The sequence below is a fragment of the Bradysia coprophila genome, assembly GCF_014529535.1.
Source record: "Bradysia coprophila strain Holo2 chromosome X unlocalized genomic scaffold, BU_Bcop_v1 contig_12, whole genome shotgun sequence".
In the NCBI taxonomy this organism is placed as follows: domain Eukaryota; kingdom Metazoa; phylum Arthropoda; class Insecta; order Diptera; family Sciaridae; genus Bradysia; species Bradysia coprophila.
In genome coordinates, this window is record NW_023503293.1 from 6,392,413 (window position 1) to 6,415,576 (window position 23,164).

The 23,164-nt window shown below is 35.0% G+C and overlaps 1 protein-coding gene across 2 annotated transcripts; it reads left to right on the forward strand.

Annotated features, from left to right (window-relative positions):
• The first annotated feature begins 1,651 nt into the window (after positions 1-1,651).
• On the forward strand, positions 1,652-23,164 carry LOC119067337 (facilitated trehalose transporter Tret1). Of its 2 annotated transcripts, none has more exons than XM_037170242.1 (7): positions 1,652-2,157; positions 13,285-13,393; positions 13,472-13,588; positions 21,571-21,627; positions 21,690-21,818; positions 21,881-22,125; positions 22,204-23,164. In XM_037170242.1, exons 1-7 carry the CDS (start codon positions 2,125-2,127, stop codon positions 22,972-22,974), a joined length of 1,461 nt encoding a protein of 486 aa, XP_037026137.1. In that variant the 5' UTR covers positions 1,652-2,124; the 3' UTR covers positions 22,975-23,164. The 2 variants fall into 2 exon arrangements, with proteins under 2 accessions (XP_037026137.1, XP_037026136.1); XM_037170241.1 differs by lacking the exon at positions 1,652-2,157 and adding an exon at positions 10,631-10,912.

Below are 23,164 nucleotides of genomic sequence, written 5' to 3' on the forward strand. Positions count from 1 at the left end.
GTTAAACAACACATTCAGTAGCAAACTGACGTAGATGGTGGTAGATCTAAAAAATCTATCAAAATTTCCCTTTTTTTCGTTTCACCGTTTGAAAAAATGAAGAAATAGAAAGGAATCATGGGAAATAAGAGTATTTTTCCAACCATCATTTAGATCAATTCAAGTCTTTGTCTTGTACGTTCAGGCCAAATTTCGCTTTCGCTTCACGTTTGCTTCTAGTAAAATCAAACATAATCAAAACCTATTTGCACGCCAAACCTAACGAATGATGAGTTACAATCACAGTGGAATCAGATGAAAGAAAAAGGCAGACGTTTCATACGAAAATTTCAATGCGAGTGCGACAAATTGATTCTTAAAAGACTCTCAAGAGGGATTCTTTTGAAAATCCACCTATCAAAATCGGACCCACTTCGTCTGGGATGGATATATACATGGTTTGAAAGGTCTTTGCCAGTAGACCTCAAAACAGGCCTCACACAGTCTCGAGCCTGGTTGCTGGTGGAAGATCTCCGAAGTTGGAAAAATAGTGTTTTTTATCCGAATTTTTTGGCCGTTATAAATAATCGTTCCGGGTGAGAAGGGGCTCGTTGGAAAGCTGAGCTTAAGTACTTTCGGGTCATGCATAGTTTGATTAGATTCATTGATTTATGTTTCCAAAAATTTGCAAGAAAAATTTTCAAAATCTGTTTGAACTTTAGAAAGGTCTGGGTTGGTACTGATGACGCTTAATGTGAACCTAATATGCTAGTCGTAACATAGCTTACGTAGCTTTCCGTTTGTACCTAATTTCCAGTGCTGGTGATTGACGACATAACAGAATTATATGTTAGTACAACCGCTACTCGTAAAACTCGCCAGCACTGCAAATGAGGTATCGATGGAAAGCTTAGACAATGCGTGTTACGACTAGCATGTTAGGTTCACATTAAGCGTAATCAGTACCAGCCCAGACCTGTCTAAAGTTCACACAGATTTTGAAAATTTTTATTGCAAATTTTTGCAAACATATATCGATGAATCTAATCAAACTAGGCATAGCCTGAAAGTACTTAAGCTCAGCTTTCCAACGAGCCCACTCTCAACCGAAACGATCATTTATAACGGCCAAAAAATTATTTTTCCAACTTCAGAGATCTTCCACCAGCAACCAGGTGTGGCTCGAGACTGTGTGAGGCCTGTTTTGAGGTCTACTGGCAAAGACCTATCAAACCATGTATATATCCATCCCAGACGAAATGGGTCCGATTTTGATAGGTGGATTTTCAAAAGAATCCCTCCAAGTAATTTCGTGAAAACGTTTTGACGGTAAGTGACCGTCCATAAATCCTGTCCTCGATTTTTTCGGAATTTTCGACCATCCCAACTTCCTTTTAACTTGTCTCACATTGTCCCATTTCGAATAATCTACCTCTACCGACTTTAAATCAAACTCTGTACCTAATTTGGCAAAAAGTCTTTGCTTGTCTTTTTCTACAAAAAAAAAGCCAAACAAATTTTTAAACAAATTTTCGTTCATTTCCCTTACTACAATCGAAAACTTTATCTGCCATCAATTTATTTGTATTGTTGATATAAAATGATAAGAAATTTAGGCAACCGCAACGTGCGATTAAAACGGAACGCACATTTTAGTACTTTAATATTAGGCGGTAGCCCGGTCATGTATCTATCTTAAGCAAGATGCAAATATAAAATAATATTGGACACGACGCACTACCTACCACATACGCTTAATCGAACGAAAACGAAATATTTGTGAAAATTTTTATTTAAAACTTAAAAAAAAACTTTGCGCATAGTGGCTTATTAAGACGCATGTTGATAAGAACGAAACGTGTATCAGTGCGTATATTATAATGTAAAAAAAACTTAGTGGAAGAAAAACTGTCTTAGTGTTATAATAAAAACCGTCTCCTATACTCTACAATCGTTGCTTTTTACACACATGAATGAAAAATTTTAATAATTCACCATGGATCGGCGAGTCTACTTTTGACTTCAGTTAGTTATTTGCAGATGTTCGCACGCGGTTAGTGGATTAATAAAAATTTTAATTTACTGTAAAGGTGTTTTTCTCGCGTTTGTTTCATTTTGTGAGAGTGGTGAATATCGCATTTAATTATGGAAAATAATAACAAACCACCACCCAGCATAGTAAGTGAATATTTTCCGGCTTTTCTCCTCATATTATTTAAGAAGACCAAGCAAATTTCTCCAGATCGAAAAATATTTTTTTTTTTATAAAATAAATTAAAGACAACTACTCTCCTGTGCTATAAGTGTGTTAGGATAAATTTGCCACAACTGGCAAAGAGTTTGTTAAAAGAATTCTGAAGATTTTTCGGTATGAAATTTAATTATCAATGAAAAATTCAGACAGTATAGCTGTGAAACTGAATAATTCTTTGGCGAACTTCTACTGACCTATACTAATAGTAATTCTTCAAAGAATTGATGTCAACTGTTGCCTATAAGAAACAAAACAACAATAATCCGTTGTAAAAGCTCAACTTAAGTAGAAATTTCGGCTGCAAATCGATACGAAAGCCTCCAAATTCCAATAAAATGTACTACGTGACGTGTCCAACCGAATATTTTCAATTCTAAAATTTAATCGCACTCGGTCAATAAAAACTGATTCACGTCAGACTACATAGGTGCTAAGCACCGTGCTTTCACTTAATTCGAAACGTACATTTCCTTAATGTCTTGATTTAAAATTTATTAATTGTAAATGCGGACGTATTGTTTTATTATCGGGAAAAAAGTACAGCAATTCACCTATCGCTCATCATTCAATTCAAAAATTATAATCTTATCAACAGCACCAGTTAGATTGGAAGTTCTATTATAACACACATGTGATGGAATGTCCGAATATTTCAAATTTATGCCCCCACTAATTTCAGTGTTGAGTTCACATTTTATTCGCGTAACACGGTATAGACTATATCTAAGCCCTGGGATGAACGGCGGGTTATCTAACAATAAATGAATTGCGTAGTAGAAGTCACATCAATTTATAAAAAAGTAAATATTTTCATAGAAATTTTCTCGGAAGCTTCCGCCCTCAGTTTGTTTGGATTTTGAGTTTTAGCGAAGATATGAGAGAATGATGGCTAGTACTCGAATCTGAAGGGATTATGGAACGTTTAAGTAATCATTCATCAACGAAAATTTACAAACGCAGTATTCGAAGAATGTAAAGGTCAAGGTGAATTGTATGTTGCACATCCACTTCATATCGAAAATATTTCTTTTGAATTTAGTTCGATTATTTAGTTTATCAATATTTTTATTCGAAAAGATTTAGTTTTCCCCGAATTGGTCCGTAATTTCTAAAGTAGTAGAGGTTCTTGTAGAACAAAAGTCATAAAAATAGTTCACTTTATAGTAGAATGGTGCGCTTTGGACCAGTGATTAATATTGGTAGCCTGAGTCCAAAAAGATTAACACCCCTCAAAAAACCCCACCCCACCACTCACAACCCCTCACCAAAGATTTTAGTGTAAGGGTCACTTCAATGAATTATTGTGAAGCGTCTGTCAATGCTAGACTGTCGATATGGGGCTTAAACGAAAGGTAAAGGTTCATACTTTTTTTATATGACCAAACGCTTTTCAATTTCTCCATTTTCCTCTTCAATTTTCCGAGTTTTCCATTAAAATCTATGAAATCTCAAATATGAAGGGTAGTGAATACGTTAAAAAACTTTATGTGTCTACATCCTTCTGCAATATGGTTATCCAATGACTTCTTCGCTAATTTGACGAAAAAAATTTAAATAATGTGTCATAGACTAGGAGATACGCTCGGTTTTCCACCACCGGAAAATTTCATTGAAACACTTTTTTACATAGAACTGATTAAATATACGAGCTATGTCATTGAATTTGCGAGATTATCATAGGAGACTTTACTGACGCATTTATTGAACTCTAGGAGAAACCCATACACCATTAACATCAGATCACCCACCACCCACTCTTCCCCTATTGAACAAATTGAAGAAAAATTTTAAAATAGAAAGCAGACTATTTTTGAACTGACAAATTTACGCTGTAAATGTTTGGAATATTGCCTGCAATACCTTTTTCAATGGGACAGTGGAAATAATTAAGAGTAAGTACGTAAAATACTACATTTTCAAATGAATATCGTTGTACAATTACGCTGCAAAAATGGTGCAGAGGCAGTTTCTGTCTACGGAGTAAAAATGATTCAAATGTCCCACGTTCAGCAATTCTTCACTCACATCCCACATTATGTGGTTTAATTATTTGGATATCTTTTATGAATCAATATATTACGATCATTTTTGATCGATGCACACAGATCTTGTGATCCATTGTACTACCCTGTAGTCCATCATTCTCTCAACTCTTCTAACGTTGGAAGAGGAAATATAGTTGTCTCTTTCTGTCTCACGTTCTATATGGGCAGCGGACTTAACTGCTTTTGAAAATGGTAGATGCTTGAAGATGATTATGTCGAAATAGTAATAGACCGCCATAGCCGCAACAGACCAATAAACAAAACCAGCCATGGAGATGATTCCATCAAAACTTTCTATGAACGAAATAATCTCCTCGCATCTCCAAACATCTGGTGTACCACTAGTAACCATACTCTTCATTTCATCTCCAACTAACACCATTGCCTTACTCCAGGAGAGCAAATGGGTGCGTATGACTAGTTAATCTCTAGGACCTAGAAACACACCTCGCAGTCCTATGGCGATGGCTGACGGCTTAGGTCTTCGCTAATGATAGCTGATAAGACAACATTATTGCTCTGATCACTGTCCCTATCATATCATTGAAATGGCGTAAGGTAATCTGGCACACCATACAAATTGATGGTGTGCCAGATTCACCTCTAAGGGTCGAATATGGCACTATCATGACTTTTCGTTACATGTAGTAAAAGGGCGCATACTATGATCGCGTGTGCCAGATTCCCCGATGCCCATTGAAATTGTCACAGCCTGTAACATTTAGTCCAGGCTTATATTTCACAAAACTAGCCTGTCCGAACGTAACGTTTCTTTGCATTGAATCAACATCACAGCCGAGGCCTGGCACAAAAACCACTGGCGAACTAGCCACCTTCGAGACCATGACCTTCGGTGCCAAAAATAAGTGACAGATTGTTTTTTCTGACGTATTTGTTATCATAATATCATAATGTAGATACATTTATTACGGTATCAGACGAGTATTTTTGATGGTAGAGCAAATCGAGCAAATCAAATAGTTTCAAGCTTCTCAATGGTAATCCCCAGTGAAAAAATTTTTGCAATGAGATATCTCACAGTCTGAATCTGTCGAAATCAGATATCTCAAGTCTCAAAATCGTTTGTCTGAGATATCTGATTTCGACAGATTCAGACATTTGTGAGAACTTTTTTTACCTGGGAATGTTCCAATACGTCGTTAGTAAATAAAATAAAGAGGATGTAGTGATACCAGAAGCTTCATTCATAAAAGATATCCAAATAATTAAACCACATAATGTGGGATGTGAGTGAAGAATTGCTGAACGTGGGACATTTGAATCATTTTTACTCCGTAGACAGAAACTGCCTCTGCACCATTTTTGCAGCGTAATTGTACAACGATATTCATTTGAAAATGTAGTATTTTACGTACTTACTCTTAATTATTTCCACTGTCCCATTGAAAAAGGTATTGCAGGCAATATTCCAAACATTTACAGCGTAAATTTGTCAGTTCAAAAATAGGCTGCTTTCTATTTTAAAATTTTTCTTCAATTTGTTCAATAGGGGAAGAGTGGGTGGTGGGTGATCTGATGTTAATGGTGTATGGGTTTCTCCTAGAGTTCAATAAATGCGTCAGTAAAGTCTCCTATGATAATCTCGCAAATTCAATGACATAGCTCGTATATTTAATCAGTTCTATGTAAAAAAGTGTTTCAATGAAATTTTCCAGTGGTGGAAAACCGAGCGTATCTCCTAGTCTATGACACATTATTTAAATTTTTTTCGTCAAATTAGCGAAGAAGTCATTGGATAACCATATTGCAGAAGGATGTAGACACATAAAGTTTTTTAACGTATTCACTACCCTTCATATTTGAGATTTCATAGATTTTAATGGAAAACTCGGAAAATTGATGAGGAAAATGGAGAAATTGAAAAGCGTTTGGTCATATAAAAAAAGTATGAACCTTTACCTTTCGTTTAAGCCCCATATCGACAGTCTAGCATTGACAGACGCTTCACAATAATTCATTGAAGTGACCCTTACACTAAAACCTTTGGTGAGGGGTTGTGAGTGGTGGGGTGGGGTTTTTTGAGGGGTGTTAATCTTTTTGGACTCAGGCTACCAATATTAATCACTGGTCCAAAGCGCACCATTCTACTATAAAGTGAACTATTTTTATGCTAAGGACCTCTACTAAAGAAATTTTGGGGAACATCATAAAATCCTAAGAGTAATTATACCTAGAGAGGAAATTTCGAATAAAATTACGTAAAGTATGTGGTCCCAACATGAAATACGAAATGTTTATAGGTATGTGTGTTTTCCCTCTTAATTAAGAGGGCAAATTGAACTATCAGAAGCGAAATAGCGTCAACGCATATATGTATTGGTGTAAAATTAAACGAAATTTGTAAATCATAAGAAACTGATGTTGGGACCACATCTCGTCGTACAAATTTCCTCTCTAGGTATAATTACTCTAAGATAAAATCTTCTGACCTGGCCATGACTTGGAAAAGAAAACTCTTTGTTGAAAACTAACCTGTAACGAAAAATGATCTCCAATTCGATTGCAATGAACAGTTTGTCCGGTTGTCATTGCAATGTCTAATCAGGTTGTTGCAGTTTTCGCTTGAAGTTTATTTGATTCTCATTTTCTTGAAGACAAGTCAATTTACTTTCAAAATTAATCATTCTCATGTCTTGCACACACCTTTCGTACACCACTTAATAACAAGGTCGCTGCATATCTTATAGTAAACCGACCAGTGGGATCGATATCCGGTGTAAACAATGCAAAGGACATAATGCACAAGCGAGACTGCACGTTGCACTTCGGTGCACTGTCTGGTTTATTTTATTCTTCCTATTCGAAATTTCCATTTTATTGTGTAGGAATTGTTCGGAATTTGCGTGCATGATCTCAATACATTTTATTTCTTCAGATCGCCCACACTACAATAATTCCAATTCGTACGGAATCCATATGGTAAGCCGGGAATTTATTGATAACATTTTCAACGTTCAAAACTTTCCAAACAGAAAATATAATAAATTGATTTTATTGAGACGTAGAAACATGATTTTCGTAATTAAATGTACACGTACATAGGCGTAATCGTATTATAAATGTTATGCGGAAATTCAATTGCAACCAACCACCGAATTTTAACAGAATGTTCTTTATGCACATTCATCGGTCCACATTAAATCTCTACTTTATTTCAATTGGAAATTCAATATTTGCTTTGTCCAACAAATGCTATATGAGTCAATGCATACGAAAAGTCTAGTTACCGTTTTCTTTATTTACACACAAAATGTCTATTTTCATCTTTTTTTTCATCCGTGCGGAGTGAATAACCTTATTTTATCCACTCAACTGCTGCGACAAAACGCTCTCTCGTATGACAGTTCTGGTGAGATTTTTTTTTATTTATATGCTACGGTCGAAAGTGGCACATTATACACCTAGGGAAAAGAAGAAAATTGTTTAAGATTTCAAAAGCAGGTAGTAAGCAGGTAGTAAGCAGGTAGTAAGCAGGTAGTAAGCAGGCAGTTTACATGACTAGGGATAAAAAGTTGAAAAGTAGAGTTTTCGTGTGAATTTTGTTGATCCGAGGCGAAGCCGAGGTCAATAAACACACGAAAACGAGACTTTTCATTTTTATCCCGAGTTATGTAATGTATTTTACATGCTGAGGGCGTCGAAGAAAGTGCTTAAAACATGAAAAGTACGGTTTTCGACGCATGTAGCATGTAAAATACATTAACATAACACCGGATAAAAATTAAAAGTCTTGTGTACATGGGCTTATTGTCCTCGGCTTCGCCTCGCATGATAACTATTTCTCTACTTTTGGGTTTCTCATAGGTCGAACCAAACTTTTTCCTCTTTGCAACACTTCTGAGTCGATCACGAAGTCGGTGAAACATTCATTACAGATTGTGTGTAATGTCAACTTGATAAAATTTTTTTTTTTTCAAGTTTTCTTTTCATACAAATTGTAATGAGTGTGTTTAACAAAACCATGTCAAATTGTTTTTCAGAACCTTGTTTACATTCACTTTGTTTAGAATTTGAAAATTGGTGCAACATATTGATATGTTGCTTCGTGGATAAAAACGGTTGTTTACGCCACGCACCGATGAAAGATTATGCGTTCACCTCGGGAAGAAGTAAGAAATTCCAACTCGAGCGAATCAAAACTTTCGTTTTCTTGTTAGAATTTCCTATTTTCTCTCCTTGGTAAACAAATAACTATTGTTGAAGATTTTTTGATGAATGTTAATCGCGTTCGGTGTTTATCAGAGTGATAGTGAGCAACTATTTTCGTTGATAAAATTTTGTGTTTTTTGTGAAATTTTCTATTTCTTTTTCTATGAAATGTGCAGGCCGCGAAACCTGCTTTCTTAAAATAAAAATTGATTGTCAAGTTTACAATCAAAAAGCAAAACAATTTTTCTCTTCTCTCATTTGAACTTTATCAAGAATTATTGTGTATACCACAGACGTTTTATACGTTTTAGCAGCGTAAAGTGGGTGTGTTTCGCTAATAAATATATTACGGTTTGTGTAGTTCCCATTCTATTTTCGTTTGCATTTTACACTCATTCTTTTCTTGTTTGATAAACAATTTATTATTCAAAAAAAATTGTTAATAAAATGATACGAAATTTTATGCAAGAGGCAAGTTTTGCATTTATTTTCTTTTGATTCTCGTTTCTGCATCAAAATTGCACAATTGACCGTTTTTACGTAAAATGAACTAATTCAGCCGTTTTGTTTACTGTGAAACACTATTGCGATCTACTTTGATCACTTTATGACTTTATAATTCCTAGATCCCAATCCAAGTCCGAGCAGAAATGTAAACAATTCCAACGTTCAATACAACGATGCCGGAGGAAATCGCTCTGAATTTTACGACCTATGCATTAGGGTGCATCGATTTCACCACCTTTAAAATCCATACCCAACCAAACTCGTAGCTCCCAAACTCGTTATGTGTGATGTGGGGTATCATTGGAGAGGTGAAGCGCATCTAGATATCTTTAATGGGTTGTAGTTTGTCGTAGCATGTGCAGTAAGGATGCAGTTTGATTAGTCTCGAATGGAGGTGGGTGCGGATTTTGAAGTTGTTAAAATCAATCCACTCTACTATTTATAGATACAATCGATTTCATTGCATTTCTATTGCTGTTGATATAAGGCCAACATGTTTTTTTAATTCTCTCAATTTTCGAATCTTTTCAAAACTTTGTCACCTGTCATAGACAACGACGAAAAGAATATAAAATGAGTTCTAGTTAGTTTTCTCTTATTACAGTAAAATGTAAAGTAAAACTGAAGAAGTAAAAGATTTCAACGATAGTTTAAGCAAAAGAAGTAACAGATTTGATATCTTGATTGTGTTAGCTTTCAATAAAAAATAGCTTTAGAGGTGTGACCGGTGTGACCAGTTCTGAGAAAAGTCAGAAGTTTGCCTAAATTTGACTAACATGCTGACTGTTCACAGAGCGAGTTAAACTGCTACAACCAAATCTATTTTTTATTAAAAGCTAACATATTCGTTGTTGGTATTACGGACGTAAATTTTTTTAAAGTAACGGTAAATAGATGAAAGTCTAAAACTTGACCAAACATTGGTCACTGCAGTTAGAATTCTTCAGAAAAATTCTTGTCAATGGCTTCTCAAACATTGAATAATGTCTAGGTGAAACCCCTATCACAATCCCATATTATAAAAAGTTTGAGCTAATTTCTCTTGGACAATTCACACTCAATTCATACTCATGCATTGAATGCCTAATGAAATCAGCTGCTTACACATTTCCTCACTATTCATTCATCTCGATACGTATTTTGTTATTTTACAATTTACCAAACAACAACCATCCATCTATTAATTCGTTGGCATTGAAATTAAGTAAATTGAGAATAGAAATGCATCGCCCATCGTTCGATGCATCATCAATTTTACAACAATGTCTTGGCTCGAACTAGATTTTCTCGTGATGCATGACCGACTCAACATATCGATCTAAATCGGAAAAATCATCGACTTTTTGATTGACAGAGTCAAATCGATTTTTTCACAATAAAAATAAATTATAAATAAATTGTCAAAGTGTATAAACAAACACCTATGGGTTATCTACCTACATAATATGCAACTTGATGACGCAACAATATGTCGACCGCAAAATCCCTTATACATAAATCCGAAAATTTCGGTTGACTTGAAACAACTGATACGTATGCAAATTATATATACACCAAATCAGATGTTTTCTAGTTAATGTCTTAAAAATGTAGAATATGCGATGCATCTCTGTACAATTGGTTTAATTTAAATTAGACATAGGTCGTCTCAGAAGTAGCTAATTGCCAAAAGGATAGTAGCATACATTTTCTAATGCAGTAGCTGTTTCGGTCGTCGAAGTGACACATATATTCTTCTTCTGAGGCTGAGTGAAATATATTTCGTTTTGAAAAGCAGTTCATCAGAGAAATCAATTTTATTTTGTCAAAGCGATAGCCACCAATATTTTCGTTTTTTTCTTGTTTTTTTTTTTGTTTTCATTATTTTTCTCGCAATAAAATCTCGATAAATTGGTGCGCGTAACGGGATAACATGGATCCGGAGAAAATGGCTAGAGCCATGGCTAGATGGTGGCAGGTAAATTTGATCGTGAAAATTTGTGTTCGAATGTTATGAAATCTACTGAAGAGTTCACCGTTGAGATTTTTGAATTTGATATAATTCTTCTTCCGACCTATATGGTAGTTTTATGATTGATGTGCTTCCGTTTACCTTTTTTTCTACCCCGAATCAATTTAAATGTTCGATGATTAAAGAAATTTCGTTTTTCTATCATTCAAAACAGTTGGAACTATTCTCGATAAATAAAGCAGTCCAATGATAATGACGACACTAATTTGAACTTTATGTGTGTTTGGCTCAATGCCCCGATCTATTTTATACCGTGAGTTATAGTACACATATTCGGATCTATATGAGTATTTAAAAATAGACCAAAATTGTAACTACTTTACTGTTTCGATGTTGTTGAACTTCATTCATGAAACGATGATATAGCGTTGGTTTACATACAAAAAATGGGATTGAGTTGTACCGAATTTCGTTTTACTCAGCAACAAATATTGATACTCTAATACGTCCTAAGCGAAAATTCGTACTGGGTGTGTCTCAGCAGGGTATAAACATTATTTTGTCGTGTGAATGAACCAAGGGCACCCTTTTTGCCCATATGGAAAAGAAGGACGGCAAATTCGATATCTTGTTATCTAAATATCTCTGCGAAAATAGAACTTCCAAAAGAATTTGGCGCCTGAGTCACCTAGAACATTTCCATTTAGCGCCATTACATTTTGGCGACCCTTAAGTTGAAATTCCCAAAAAAGCAGTGTGAGACCACGTTTGAAAAGTGTTACAAAAGAAAACACTTTAGCTTTACTTTGGCGAACTGTTCGCTGCTTCTTCGAAAAGCTTTAAGTAAGTAAGGAAGTTTCTGACGTCGGCTCAAAAAGTCCTTGCAAATTTGTAATTTCCGCAGACTATTAGAACTATTTATATGCTACGAGTAACTCACTCACTCTTAGCTCACCGTCTCCGTTCAGCTCACCGTTTGAAAATTCTGATTTGAATCGAAGGATGGTGGTTAAAATTCACATCATCCCAATGAACAACCATATTGAAAAAGTTGAATTAAAAAAAAAAATCATTATCATAAGCACTTCGAGTTGTACGTGTCGATTGTTGAATATGATATTTTGGTTTAGATTATTTCTCGGTTTGTTAGTAGAATATGGAACAAATTTGTAATTGTAGCTTCGTTTGACACAGACCTTCAATATATCGCTGTGATATATCGAACAGCACAGAAAAGCAATACATTTACAATGAATATCGAATCAAATTACGCACAAAAGCAATAAAACATTTTATTTTATATTTTTGTTAAGACTTCCAATTGCAACATCACATGTAGAAGGTATACATTGCAAGGTTTATTTCAATTCGCGTTTATTTTGAAACTAAATAATTTCGTTGTTCGATATGCAAATCAATTAAATGCAGGAAGCATTCCTGTTTTTGAGATCTCTTTTTAAAATTGGTCTGAATTTTAGAGATTTTTATGCGCGTTGAACATTTTATATGAATAGTTAAATGCAGAAATGGGACATATCACATTAGTGAATTATAAGAAAAACGAACTTTGTGTTCCAGACCTATTCTACTTACAATGCGTAGCTTCAAGACAAGACATCTCCCCTTTCAAATAATGTTGTTTGAGAAAATTGAAGTTTCTAGAAAATATTTGGACAAAGGTTCTCTAACGGCATTTCACTCAAGAAATTATTTCCAATTCTTGAATGGCAATTTGGTTTTCAAACAATCGTCAAAAATTACAGACGGAAGAGGTTGATATAAACCTACTGGTTAGAACTCTAGAACAAAAATGTTACAGCGTAATGCAACAGGTAGTATATAGTATGTATGGTGGTGGTGGATCACCATCGGAAATGCAAAAACATTGCCGCCGGATGAATTCACATCACTAGAAAGATCGTGAAAAGAGCTATATACCACAATTTTTACCGCCAAAGCAACCACCGGCGAATACATTATCGATTTGCGGTGTCAACAGATCGACAAAATTTATGTAAATTTGTTGAACTATTTTTAGAAAACATATGTCGAAGAGAGGCCTATTTTGCATATCCTTTACGTCTTGTTTACACGTTTGTGAAATGAAACACGCTTCAGTCAAACTGCTTTACAGATACGACCGATCAGCATTTGATTTTTTAGGTGAAAACTTAGAACCGAACAATTATTCCACCAAGAAGATTTCAGAAATTGATCCATCACTTGATGCTTTCCTGGTTATAAATTCCGGCAATGAGAATTGTTACTAGTACGATTTACTGAAAACATCACGTGAACTATTTCAGTAAAGTCATCTTTCTACTCCTAACATTGTTGGCAAATTGAATTCACCGTTTTTTTCTGTTTAACATTTCCAGACAATAAATGAAAAAGACGATGATCCAACCGCTGCTAATCCAATGCTATATGGACCTTTACATGGGGCAAAAATTAGTAAAGCTAATCAGTACCTAGCTACAGTTATACGTAAGTGAATTTCATGAAATTTGTCTGGTGAATTTCACTGAATTTGAACCAAAAAAAAATTATTTCCTCTACATGCAGTGTGTTTAAGTGCGGTCGCCGCCGGTACAGGCTTAGCATGGACAGCTCCGGTTTTACCGCAACTGAGCAATCTGGAAAATTTAAATACCACATCATTGTATGCAACGCCCGAGGAAGGTATGTAAACAGAACTGTTTTGCTGAAATTAATTTTATTTAAACTCAAATCAATGGTCGAATCTGGTCGAATCCAATAAAATTCATAAAACTTCTGAAAATTATATTGCATAATCCATCTAATAACTCCCGGGTAATCAATTTGATTGTTATTTTGAAGTATATAAACATCATTTTGTCATTTTCGAAAATTGTTTTATTGATATAGAGGCTAATAACGTAACATTATGGGCGATGTGTGTTCGCGTATACTATACGTATGCATCATGTGGCATAAGACATCAACAATTTTTTTTTTGATAAGATAGCCGAGCTAATTGCTTTCCCGCCGGTTTTATTATTTTTTGTTATAATTTTTATTTGCCATATTTGATACATGAACGAGATAGAGTGCAATAAATCAGTAAAAATGTATAGAAATGTTCACATTATGATGTTCAATTCAATATTTACGGCAGAACGGTACCCATCTGAATCTGAATTAGATTAGCGGAATATCATTATGGATTTATGGATTGATGGCTGCGGCTGATGTAGAAACATTTTGAGATTGAAATCAATTAATACTCTTTGCGAACAGTAGATTTTGGTTGTTGAAGTCATTTTCAAATCATCGACAATGATTTTCGTAATTTTTATGATAACAAATTTAGCATTGACCGTAAAATCGAGCTATTTCTATCTCTGCTTCTATTTACGGTTTATTGCACATTACTTCGCGAAGCTTCGTACGTGATTTGAATTAAAAATAATTAAAAAAAATTTCGATGGAGACAATCGGTCAAAGTTAGAACTTATTACAATATGACAAGTATGTTACCACAAATCTTGTACTTCAATTGATTTTTTCTATATTTAAGTCAATACGAGCTGAAGCTCATCGCTCATTCCTTTGTTGACAACAGATGACGGATTTAATGAAATTTATTAGGCAAAACAACAATTCTCAAAGAAATTTACTAAACTTCTCACACTTCTTTAAACTTAGAGACTTGTCTGATTTGTAGCCAATCAAACTAGCTTTCTATTAAACACGTCGTTGTTACAGCATTGAACGTAATCTAGGTCTAATCTCCACCTAAAACCTGAAGTAGACCTGTGACGTTGACCCTGAAGATAACCTGTTGAGAGATTGAAGTCTGAGTAGCCCTACTACTCCAGCATCGCAATGTGCAGAGGAAAGCTAATGTAGAGTTCCCAGCAGTCAGCTACTTTTTGGTTACCTCGTCTCTATGTCATTCTTATCGAAAACAATGAACAAATTTTAACTAATTGACATTGAAAAGGTTAAAAAAATTTTACATGAATTCGCTTGCAGATGCAACTTATATGTCTACGAAACCCGAATAGAAAAGCAGCTGAACCAAATTAAAGGAACGCATCAATAGCTAACTGGTGTAATCTAATCTAATCACATAAGAGGCGATTTTGAACCAACTCGATTTAAAATATTATTTTAAAAAGACAATTAGTCTGCTGTTTGCTCTTCAATAATTTTTATTAAAGTGAAACTGACTGATGAGGATGGCCAATTAAGAGAAATACAAAGTGGGTTCATACTTTTGTGTATATCGAATGAAATGGCGATAGTGTTACTTGAAAATACCACACTATGTCCTCCCCAAAGCAATTACCATCGGATCCTCTATCGAAAATCACACTCAATTATCTTATCATTGTCTTTCGAATACTTTGAACCTTTGCTTTTGAAATGATAATTTCGGTTAACCATTCAAACTATCTTATCAAACGATAGTAACGTATCATGTTTCTGAAATTCCTCTTAATGAAATCAATTCACATCCACTTCAGCATTACAAATTCGCTTCGGTCTTTTTCTGCATTTTTTGCAGCTTTTCCCGACAGATAATTCACAATCAGGTTTTTCAATTATTATCAATTTTATTCAAGAAATTTTCGAAATGTTGAACACACATGTATGCTCTACTTTATCTTGATGGTGTAACATCCAACGCTACGAACATTAAAATTTAAATTTAATAAATAAAAAAATGAAATAAAATAAATTTGAATGTGCTGATAAATTTACATAAATATGTGGAGGCTCGCTTGGTGACGACGAAGAAGGTAAAACTCATTTCAGCCAATAAAAACGACGAGCTGGAAATAATAATTCAAAAAAAAAAAACAACAAACACACACGGAATTCTGCAATGTGTGTTAAATTTAATAATAAATTGTTTCTGTTTACATCAGCAACAAATGAAATCGTGTGGACTTGAAACAAACATTTTTATAAAACATTTTTACGAATCGGTTTATATAAAAAAAGTGTGCTGATGACTCGGTTGTTGGATGAAGAAACTTATATTTTAAAGAGCCCAACATGTGTGCATCGAAATTGTGTCATTCGATACAAAAATTGAACTTATCACGGTGGGGCCGAAAAAAGTTTTTTTTTTCGAAAAGTTCGAAAACATCATTTGGTTCCCTTACTGAATTTTAAAGGAGTGGTTCTCACGACAAATAAAGTATTTTTAATTTTGGTTCCAAATAATCGTGAGGACCAGAGTCTGGTCACTAGACCTTACAAATTCAGTAAAGAAACCCAATGTTTACGAATTTTTCTAAAAAAAATAAAAAATTGTTCAACCGCACCTTGCTTTGTCAGAAATTAATTTTTCTTCTATTTTCTTTCTTTCATTGCTTTAGAAAATACATCTCTTTAACCACCACAGTATCAGAACATTTTGAATTCGATCTCTTACCAATCAACACACTCTCATGCCGTCAGTGTTATCAGTTTTTCTTTTTTACTTTTTTTAATTACTGCCAAGAATGTTTTATATTTTGATTCAATGTCACATGTGGTTTTTTTGAACGTCAATGAAAATCTATATTTTATTTTTCACAATTTCATTGCGCATATTAAGCTGTTTGAATTGAGTCTCACAACGAAAATAGACTGAATCACTTTTATATCTGCTCGTCTTTCATTCTAATTCGTCGTCATCATCAGCGCGAAAAGAAAGAAATTTAGAGTTGTATAATCAATACATAACTTTCCGAATTGTTCTTCCGGAATACATTATGTTCATTGAAGGGGGCTAATATAACGTATAGGTATTACATAGATTGACTTAAATAAAAATTAAATTTTAAATGAAAAAGGAAACAACGAACAAAATTTTATTGATATTCCATTTAATAAAAGTGCATAATACATCGCATGCATGTAACATGATGCACTTTATAAATGAATTGTTTACGCGTTCAATTATCTCGTCATAACACAGGCATAATATGAAATACAATTGACAGTCGCCAGTGATCACAACAAAGTTTATAAAAACAAATTTAAGTAATTGAACTAAACAAAGTGATAAAGAGAATTTACGTAATGCAATTTGATAGTGGCTTCGACCGTCATTAAACTCTCTTAGAACTAAAATAAAAACTTTTTTTCTGGTTGAGTAATCGGATCGAATTTCATTTTAATTATTTGAAAAATGAATGAAAACTTTGCAAACGAAATTACTAATTATAAACATGTTGGCATGTCATTATAGAGTTCATAAGATCGGCGTTGGTTTTTTAATTTTGTTTCTTTTACTTGCTACATGCGTCGAAAACCGTACTTTTCAAGTTTCAAGCACTACTTTTGACGCCCTCAGCATGTAATAGTTATTTAAATCACATGGGTCGAAAAACGATTTTTAAAAATTCGAGGTGTATGTGTGAGCTGAGAGGGTATTGTAACATGAGAATGCGTGAGGTTCACAATCGCATTCGAATGTTACAATACCCTCGAGGCTCACACATACACCGAGAATTTTTAATAGGATGTTACATACCAAGGATCAAAAAGGTGTGTTTTAGACCCAGGTGGTGAAAACGTCCAGGGATGGAGCGACGCGAAGCGGAGCGGAGACTAAGGACGTTTTCACCACCTGGGTCTAAAACACACCTTTTTGATCCGTGGTTTGTATACTATTTTTCTTCCTGGAGTACCAAAGTCACATTCCGAACAAAACATAACAACAAAACTGAACAACATACCGGTGCAAAAGCATTCCATATTAATGCCGAAAGTAATCCGTATGAATGCCTAAAGAAGTCCGTTCCGTGAGCATGTATTCTCACAAATGTCGAAAAATAAGCAATCTGTAGGAACGCCGAAAGACATCCGAATGAATGCCGAAAGCAATCCTTATGAATGCATTGTCACAAAACACTAAAAACATTACATTCGCGTACACAACAACTTGACACATTTGGGAAAGAATAAAGATAGGATCGAAAATGACATAAGCGGGAATGAAAATTGAGAGAAAATAGTAGGGGAGAATGTTGCTCTTTCGGTACTAAATTTGGTGAGTGAATGTGACGGTTTTGGTACTACAGGAAGAAAAAATCTTTTTCGACCCGAGTCATTTAATGGCTTTTACATTCGCCTTTCATCGAAAATCACGAAAAACACCAAAAATTATCAATTTAATCGAAAACTAAGCACCAAACAAACACAAAATATGTCGATCACTTCAATAGCACACAAAAATATTGCAACAACACGACAACGATTCTTGACAGCATTCGTTTTTGAAGAGAGAGAAGTCTCTCAGTTTGCTATGTCTACTACAATTATGATCGATTTGTATCATATACACGGCGCTTTCCAGTTTGTTAACTCTAGGTTAACAATTTCCAATATTTCATCCCTAGAGATTACAAATTCCAATATTTCATCCCTAGAGATTACAAATTTGTCTATGTGTTAGCGGTGAACATTTTGACATTTTCTAAATATGCGAATTCGATTTAAAGTCGTATTTTCGATGGAAGGCGAATGTAAAACCCATTACACGGCGGTGCGTCATTGTATGGTTCACGAGATCAACGTTAGTTCGGCAAGCATATTAACAGTTTTACTATCTGATCTATTACTTCTTTTGATCGATCATTTTCAGAGATTGATTTCAGAAGGAACTCTTTTACTTCATTTGTTTTGAACATGATTTTGGCTATATAAGACTTTATCTGTCAGAGCTTCGTTTATTCTTGCTGTCGTTCTCGATAACAAATGATAGCCGTCTGTAACAGGTTAATTTGTTTGTGGTGATTGAGGATCGAAAATAGTTACCGTGTAAAATCCATTCCAAAAATCATAATGAAAATGAAAAGTTACGTTATCATGTGTTTATTGACATCAACTTCGTCTCGGATCAACAAGTAATGGGTTCAAATATCTGACCTAAACTTATAAAAATGGTCGAAAGATTCAGAGATAATTTTATCGCCCAAAACCACTTACAGTGTAGGTGTGATGCAAGTCCTGTTATCCACTTACAAAAGAACTGATATCGGTATAGGTGACGCTTACAGATTCGACACGCAAAAAGATATGCGTCACAAATGGCAGCTGATGAGGAAAGTACGCGAAAGTTTTATCAGCAAAAATCCTACAAGAAAAATTTTAGGAAGAAAATTATAATAAAAAAGTTTGCGTCACAAGTGGCAGATGATTCGGCTTTCTTCCGTTTGAATTTCATTCTTTAAAGCAATATATTTCACAATTATAAAAATTTTCCTTCCTCAACATCTGCCACTTGTGACGCAAACTTTTTTATTATAATTTTCTTCCTAAAATTTTTCTGGTAGGATTTTTGCTGATAAAACTTTCGCGTACTTTCCTCATCAGCTGCCATTTGTGACGCATATCGTTTTGCGTGTCGAATCTGTAAGCGTCACCTATACCGATATCAGTTCTTTTGTAAGTGGATAACAGGACTTGCGTCACACCTCCACTGTAAGTGGTTTTGGGCGATATCAGCTCTTTTGTAAGTTGTGATTTTTTAGAATTTGGTCGAAGATAATAGATAATTATACTGTGTAGTTTGAACGAAAATATTCTTCTTACAAAACTGTATAACTTTCTCTTTGATCTGAACCTTCCAGCTTTCATTTGACGAAAATTGAAAATTTTACGAAATTCAAAAATTTGATGAACATCGAAAATTTGATGAAAATCGAAAATTTGACGAAAATAAAAAATTTCACGAAATTTGAAAAGACGAAAATCAAAACTTCGATGAAAATTGAAAATTGAAATAGACGACCTTTAAGGAAAACCCTGAAACACGTGTCGACTAGAATCTAAAACTCCATAACTTTGTCTTTTTCACAAAGTTTCCATCTGCCGTATTTTCCGAGTTATGGCTGACATAGCTCGCACTTAAAACGCTCATAGCTCCCAAATAGACGACTTTTTAGGAAAACCATGAAACACATGTCGAATGAAATCTGAAACTCTATAAATTTGTCTTTTAAACGAACTTTCTATCTGCCATATTTTCCGAGTTATAGGTCCCATAGCTCAATAGGTTAACACGCTCATAGCTCCGAAATTATAAGCTTTTATAAAAATTCCTTCAAATTAGTTTCTTAGAATTACGTCCTTAACATACCCTAAAAATTTCAGCCAAATTCACCGGCAAATTCAAAAGTTTCGTTGTAACAGAGTAACAGAGTGACAAAGTAACAAAGGTTGGTAAAATTCATCAATTTCAAAATGTATGAAAACGAATTTCTTCATACAAATTTCTGCAAATTTCCAAGTTTTGAAATTTAATATCTCGGCCAAATCTTAACCTTATGAGGCGTGTGATAGCTCGTTGAACTCGTATGGACGCCCAGATTACGACTAAAATTACGACTTTGGGGGTAGTAGGAGCAAAGGGGGAAAAGTCAAAAAGTTCGTGTATAAATGTTCCTCAGTCCTGCGGAAAAAAAATTTTGTCAAATTTTTCAGTGTGAACGGACTTGCGACACGGCCCTTCACTAACGTAGGGCCATGATTGACATTTATGACTAAAATAATCGATTTGTTCTGGCTATAACGAAGTCCTTATAATATATCGAATTTCATGTTAGCAGGAATAAAATAAAAGATTTTGTGTTTACCTGTTGAGCATAATTTCATCAAATGACGTAACAGATTCGAGAATTATGCTTGGGGTCTGTGAAGTTTTTCGGAAAAGAATGATTTTAGATTCAGATTGCGATGCACAATCTTGCGTAATGCCATAGCCTGACGTATACAGCGGTCAATATCTTGACCCAGGCTTTTCAACAGCTGAGAGTAGCCGTTTTCTAATCATTGTCGTAGGTTTAAAGTTTCTGCTGTCAATTATGACTAGATACACTTAAATATTAGACACACCCTTGAATTTCTCATTAAGATCTGTTGTCCATTATTCATACGAAGGTTAAACGATCTACAAGTACTCTTCCATTGAATTTGAGTTCAAACATTTTCTACCAACAAATGCTCGAAGAAAGCTTCAGCGAAATCTGAAGGAAGAAATTTATCACTCGACATATTCAATCGTTTAATCTTTGTGCGAGATAAGAACGCTCAATCCAACCATGGTTTGATTAAGGAAACAAATCGTATTAATTGAACAGCAAACTGATTGAGAGAATCAATAGTTAAATTGACGCATTACCATGGACGGAAATCCTTCAATTAAAATGAAGAGAAAGAGAAAGAAAATGATTCAACAATTTCAATTAAATTAAACAAATATTTTCTTATTGTTCTTGCTGATTGTTTAATGTTTGCTCTGTGCGCTCATATTTATGTACATTAGGATGCAACGGAAAACCATATACTGTTGCTTATCTTGGCCACATTAAATAAAATAATAAATAATCGGGACAAGTTGGAGAAGTTATCACTAAGACTATAGAATGGGAACCTCGTTCAAATGTGTTGGTATTTGATACACAGCGACATTTTGAAAGCTAGTTAGTACGGCGGAATTCACATTTGATATTTAGTGAAATATTTCAAATTTAGAAAATATTTCAAAGTTTTGGGTACGTAAATGTCCTACTGGAACTCGTTGCGTTTCGTTAACAATTAGACTTTAAAGAGCGGTCATTAATTGCTTCGCTTCATACATGATTCCATACATCTATGCGACTGAACAATCATTCTTATTATCACCATTTTCATTGCAGGAACATGGATTGCCTCATTTCTCGCCATCGGAGCGTGGTGCGGAGCCATTCCAATGGGTATGACGTGCAAATCATTCGGATTCCTGGACTAAATATACTAAGTGTATCTCTGTTTGCAGGTATTTTGGCGGAGAAAATCGGCAGGAAAAAGAGCGCAATGGTAATTGGTGTGACTTTTACTATCGGATGGGCTGCAACAGTTTTTGCCAGCAAAGTTGGTGTTCTCTACTTTGCTAGATTTGTGATTGGTTGGTTACCAGAGACTCATTCTAGTCATTCTTCATTTAATAATATCACTCGATTATCGCAGGTATTGCCACCGGTGGCAGTTGCGTTGTTACTCCGATGTTTATTTCGGAATTCGCAGAGATGTCAATTAGAGGACTGCTGGGAACGTGTTTTCAACTGTTTTTAACGATTGGCATTCTGCTGGTTTTCGTGGCTGGCACACTCATATCGTGGGTGAGCTTAAGCTGGGTATGTGGAGTTGTTCCAGTTGTATTCGTTGTTGGAATGTTTTTTGTTCCGGAAAGTCCGACATGGCTGTTGAAACAGGTACGAAAACTTAGGTTAATAAGGTAAACTGGGGGTGAGCAGAGCATGTCACTTACAGCGGCTATTTTATCTCAATAGGAACGGCACACCGACGCAACGCTTGCACTGAAATGGTTTTGGGGAAAATATTGTGATGCAAATGCAGCCATCCAAGAAATCCAAAATGATCTGGAAGCGTCTGGCGGTTCTGGTACGATCCGAGATTTGCTTAGGAACCCCACCAACCGTAAAGGTTTCATCATATCCATAATGCTAATGTTTTTCCAACAATTTTCCGGCATCAATGCCGTCATCTTCTTTACGGTGGACATATTCCAAATGGCTGGCAGTACATTAAATCCGAATTATTGTTCCATTATCGTTGGAGTCGTACAAGTTTTGATGACATTCGCCGCGGCTGCCCTCGTCGAACGTGCTGGTCGAAAAATATTACTTATTCAAAGCAGTGCCATAATGTGTCTGTGTCTAACCGTGTTGGGTATCTACTTCAAGATAAAAGATGCCGGCACAGATGTATCCGCCTTCGGTTTAGTTCCATTGGTCAGTCTAGTGCTATTCATCATCAGCTTTTCGTTGGGATATGGACCCATTCCCTGGATGATGATGGGGGAGCTGCTGGCACCAGAAGTAAAGGGAATTGCTTCGTCGATCGTTGTTCTGTTCAATTGGACGTCTGTTTTCATCGTCACCAAAACGTTCCCGTTGTTATTGACATCATGGGGTAACGATATCACATTTTGGATATTCGCCGTTGTGATGGTGATCGGCACGATTTACGGATTCAAAGAGTTGTTCGAAACAAAGGGCAAAAGTAATGCACAAATTCAGTTGATGCTTTCTAGCAAGTAACTTTCGACAAAAAATGCCACTGACAAAGACACAAAAATTTGAATGCATTTAGCGTAAGGATGTTGCTGGATAACACACACAATGTAGATGTCAACCTTTTTATGAAAATACTGTCGTACGCTTAGAGTCAAAATTGTTTTTAGGTAAATTAGTGTTAGGTCGTAGGTGGAACGATGTCGAATTTGTAATG

What these genes read in the sequence shown, in the direction of transcription:
- LOC119067337 (XM_037170241.1), top strand. Translation starts at nt 10,868, where the DNA reads ATGGATCCGGAGAAAATGGCTAGAGCCATGGCTAGATGGTGGCAG. An exon ending in GTGCGGAGCCATTCCAATGG is followed by an intron (nt 21,628 to 21,689) that starts GTATGACGTGCA and finishes CTCTGTTTGCAG; the next exon opens with GTATTTTGGCGGAGAAAATC. An exon ending in CTTTGCTAGATTTGTGATTG is followed by an intron (nt 21,819 to 21,880) that starts GTTGGTTACCAG and finishes CGATTATCGCAG; the next exon opens with GTATTGCCACCGGTGGCAGT.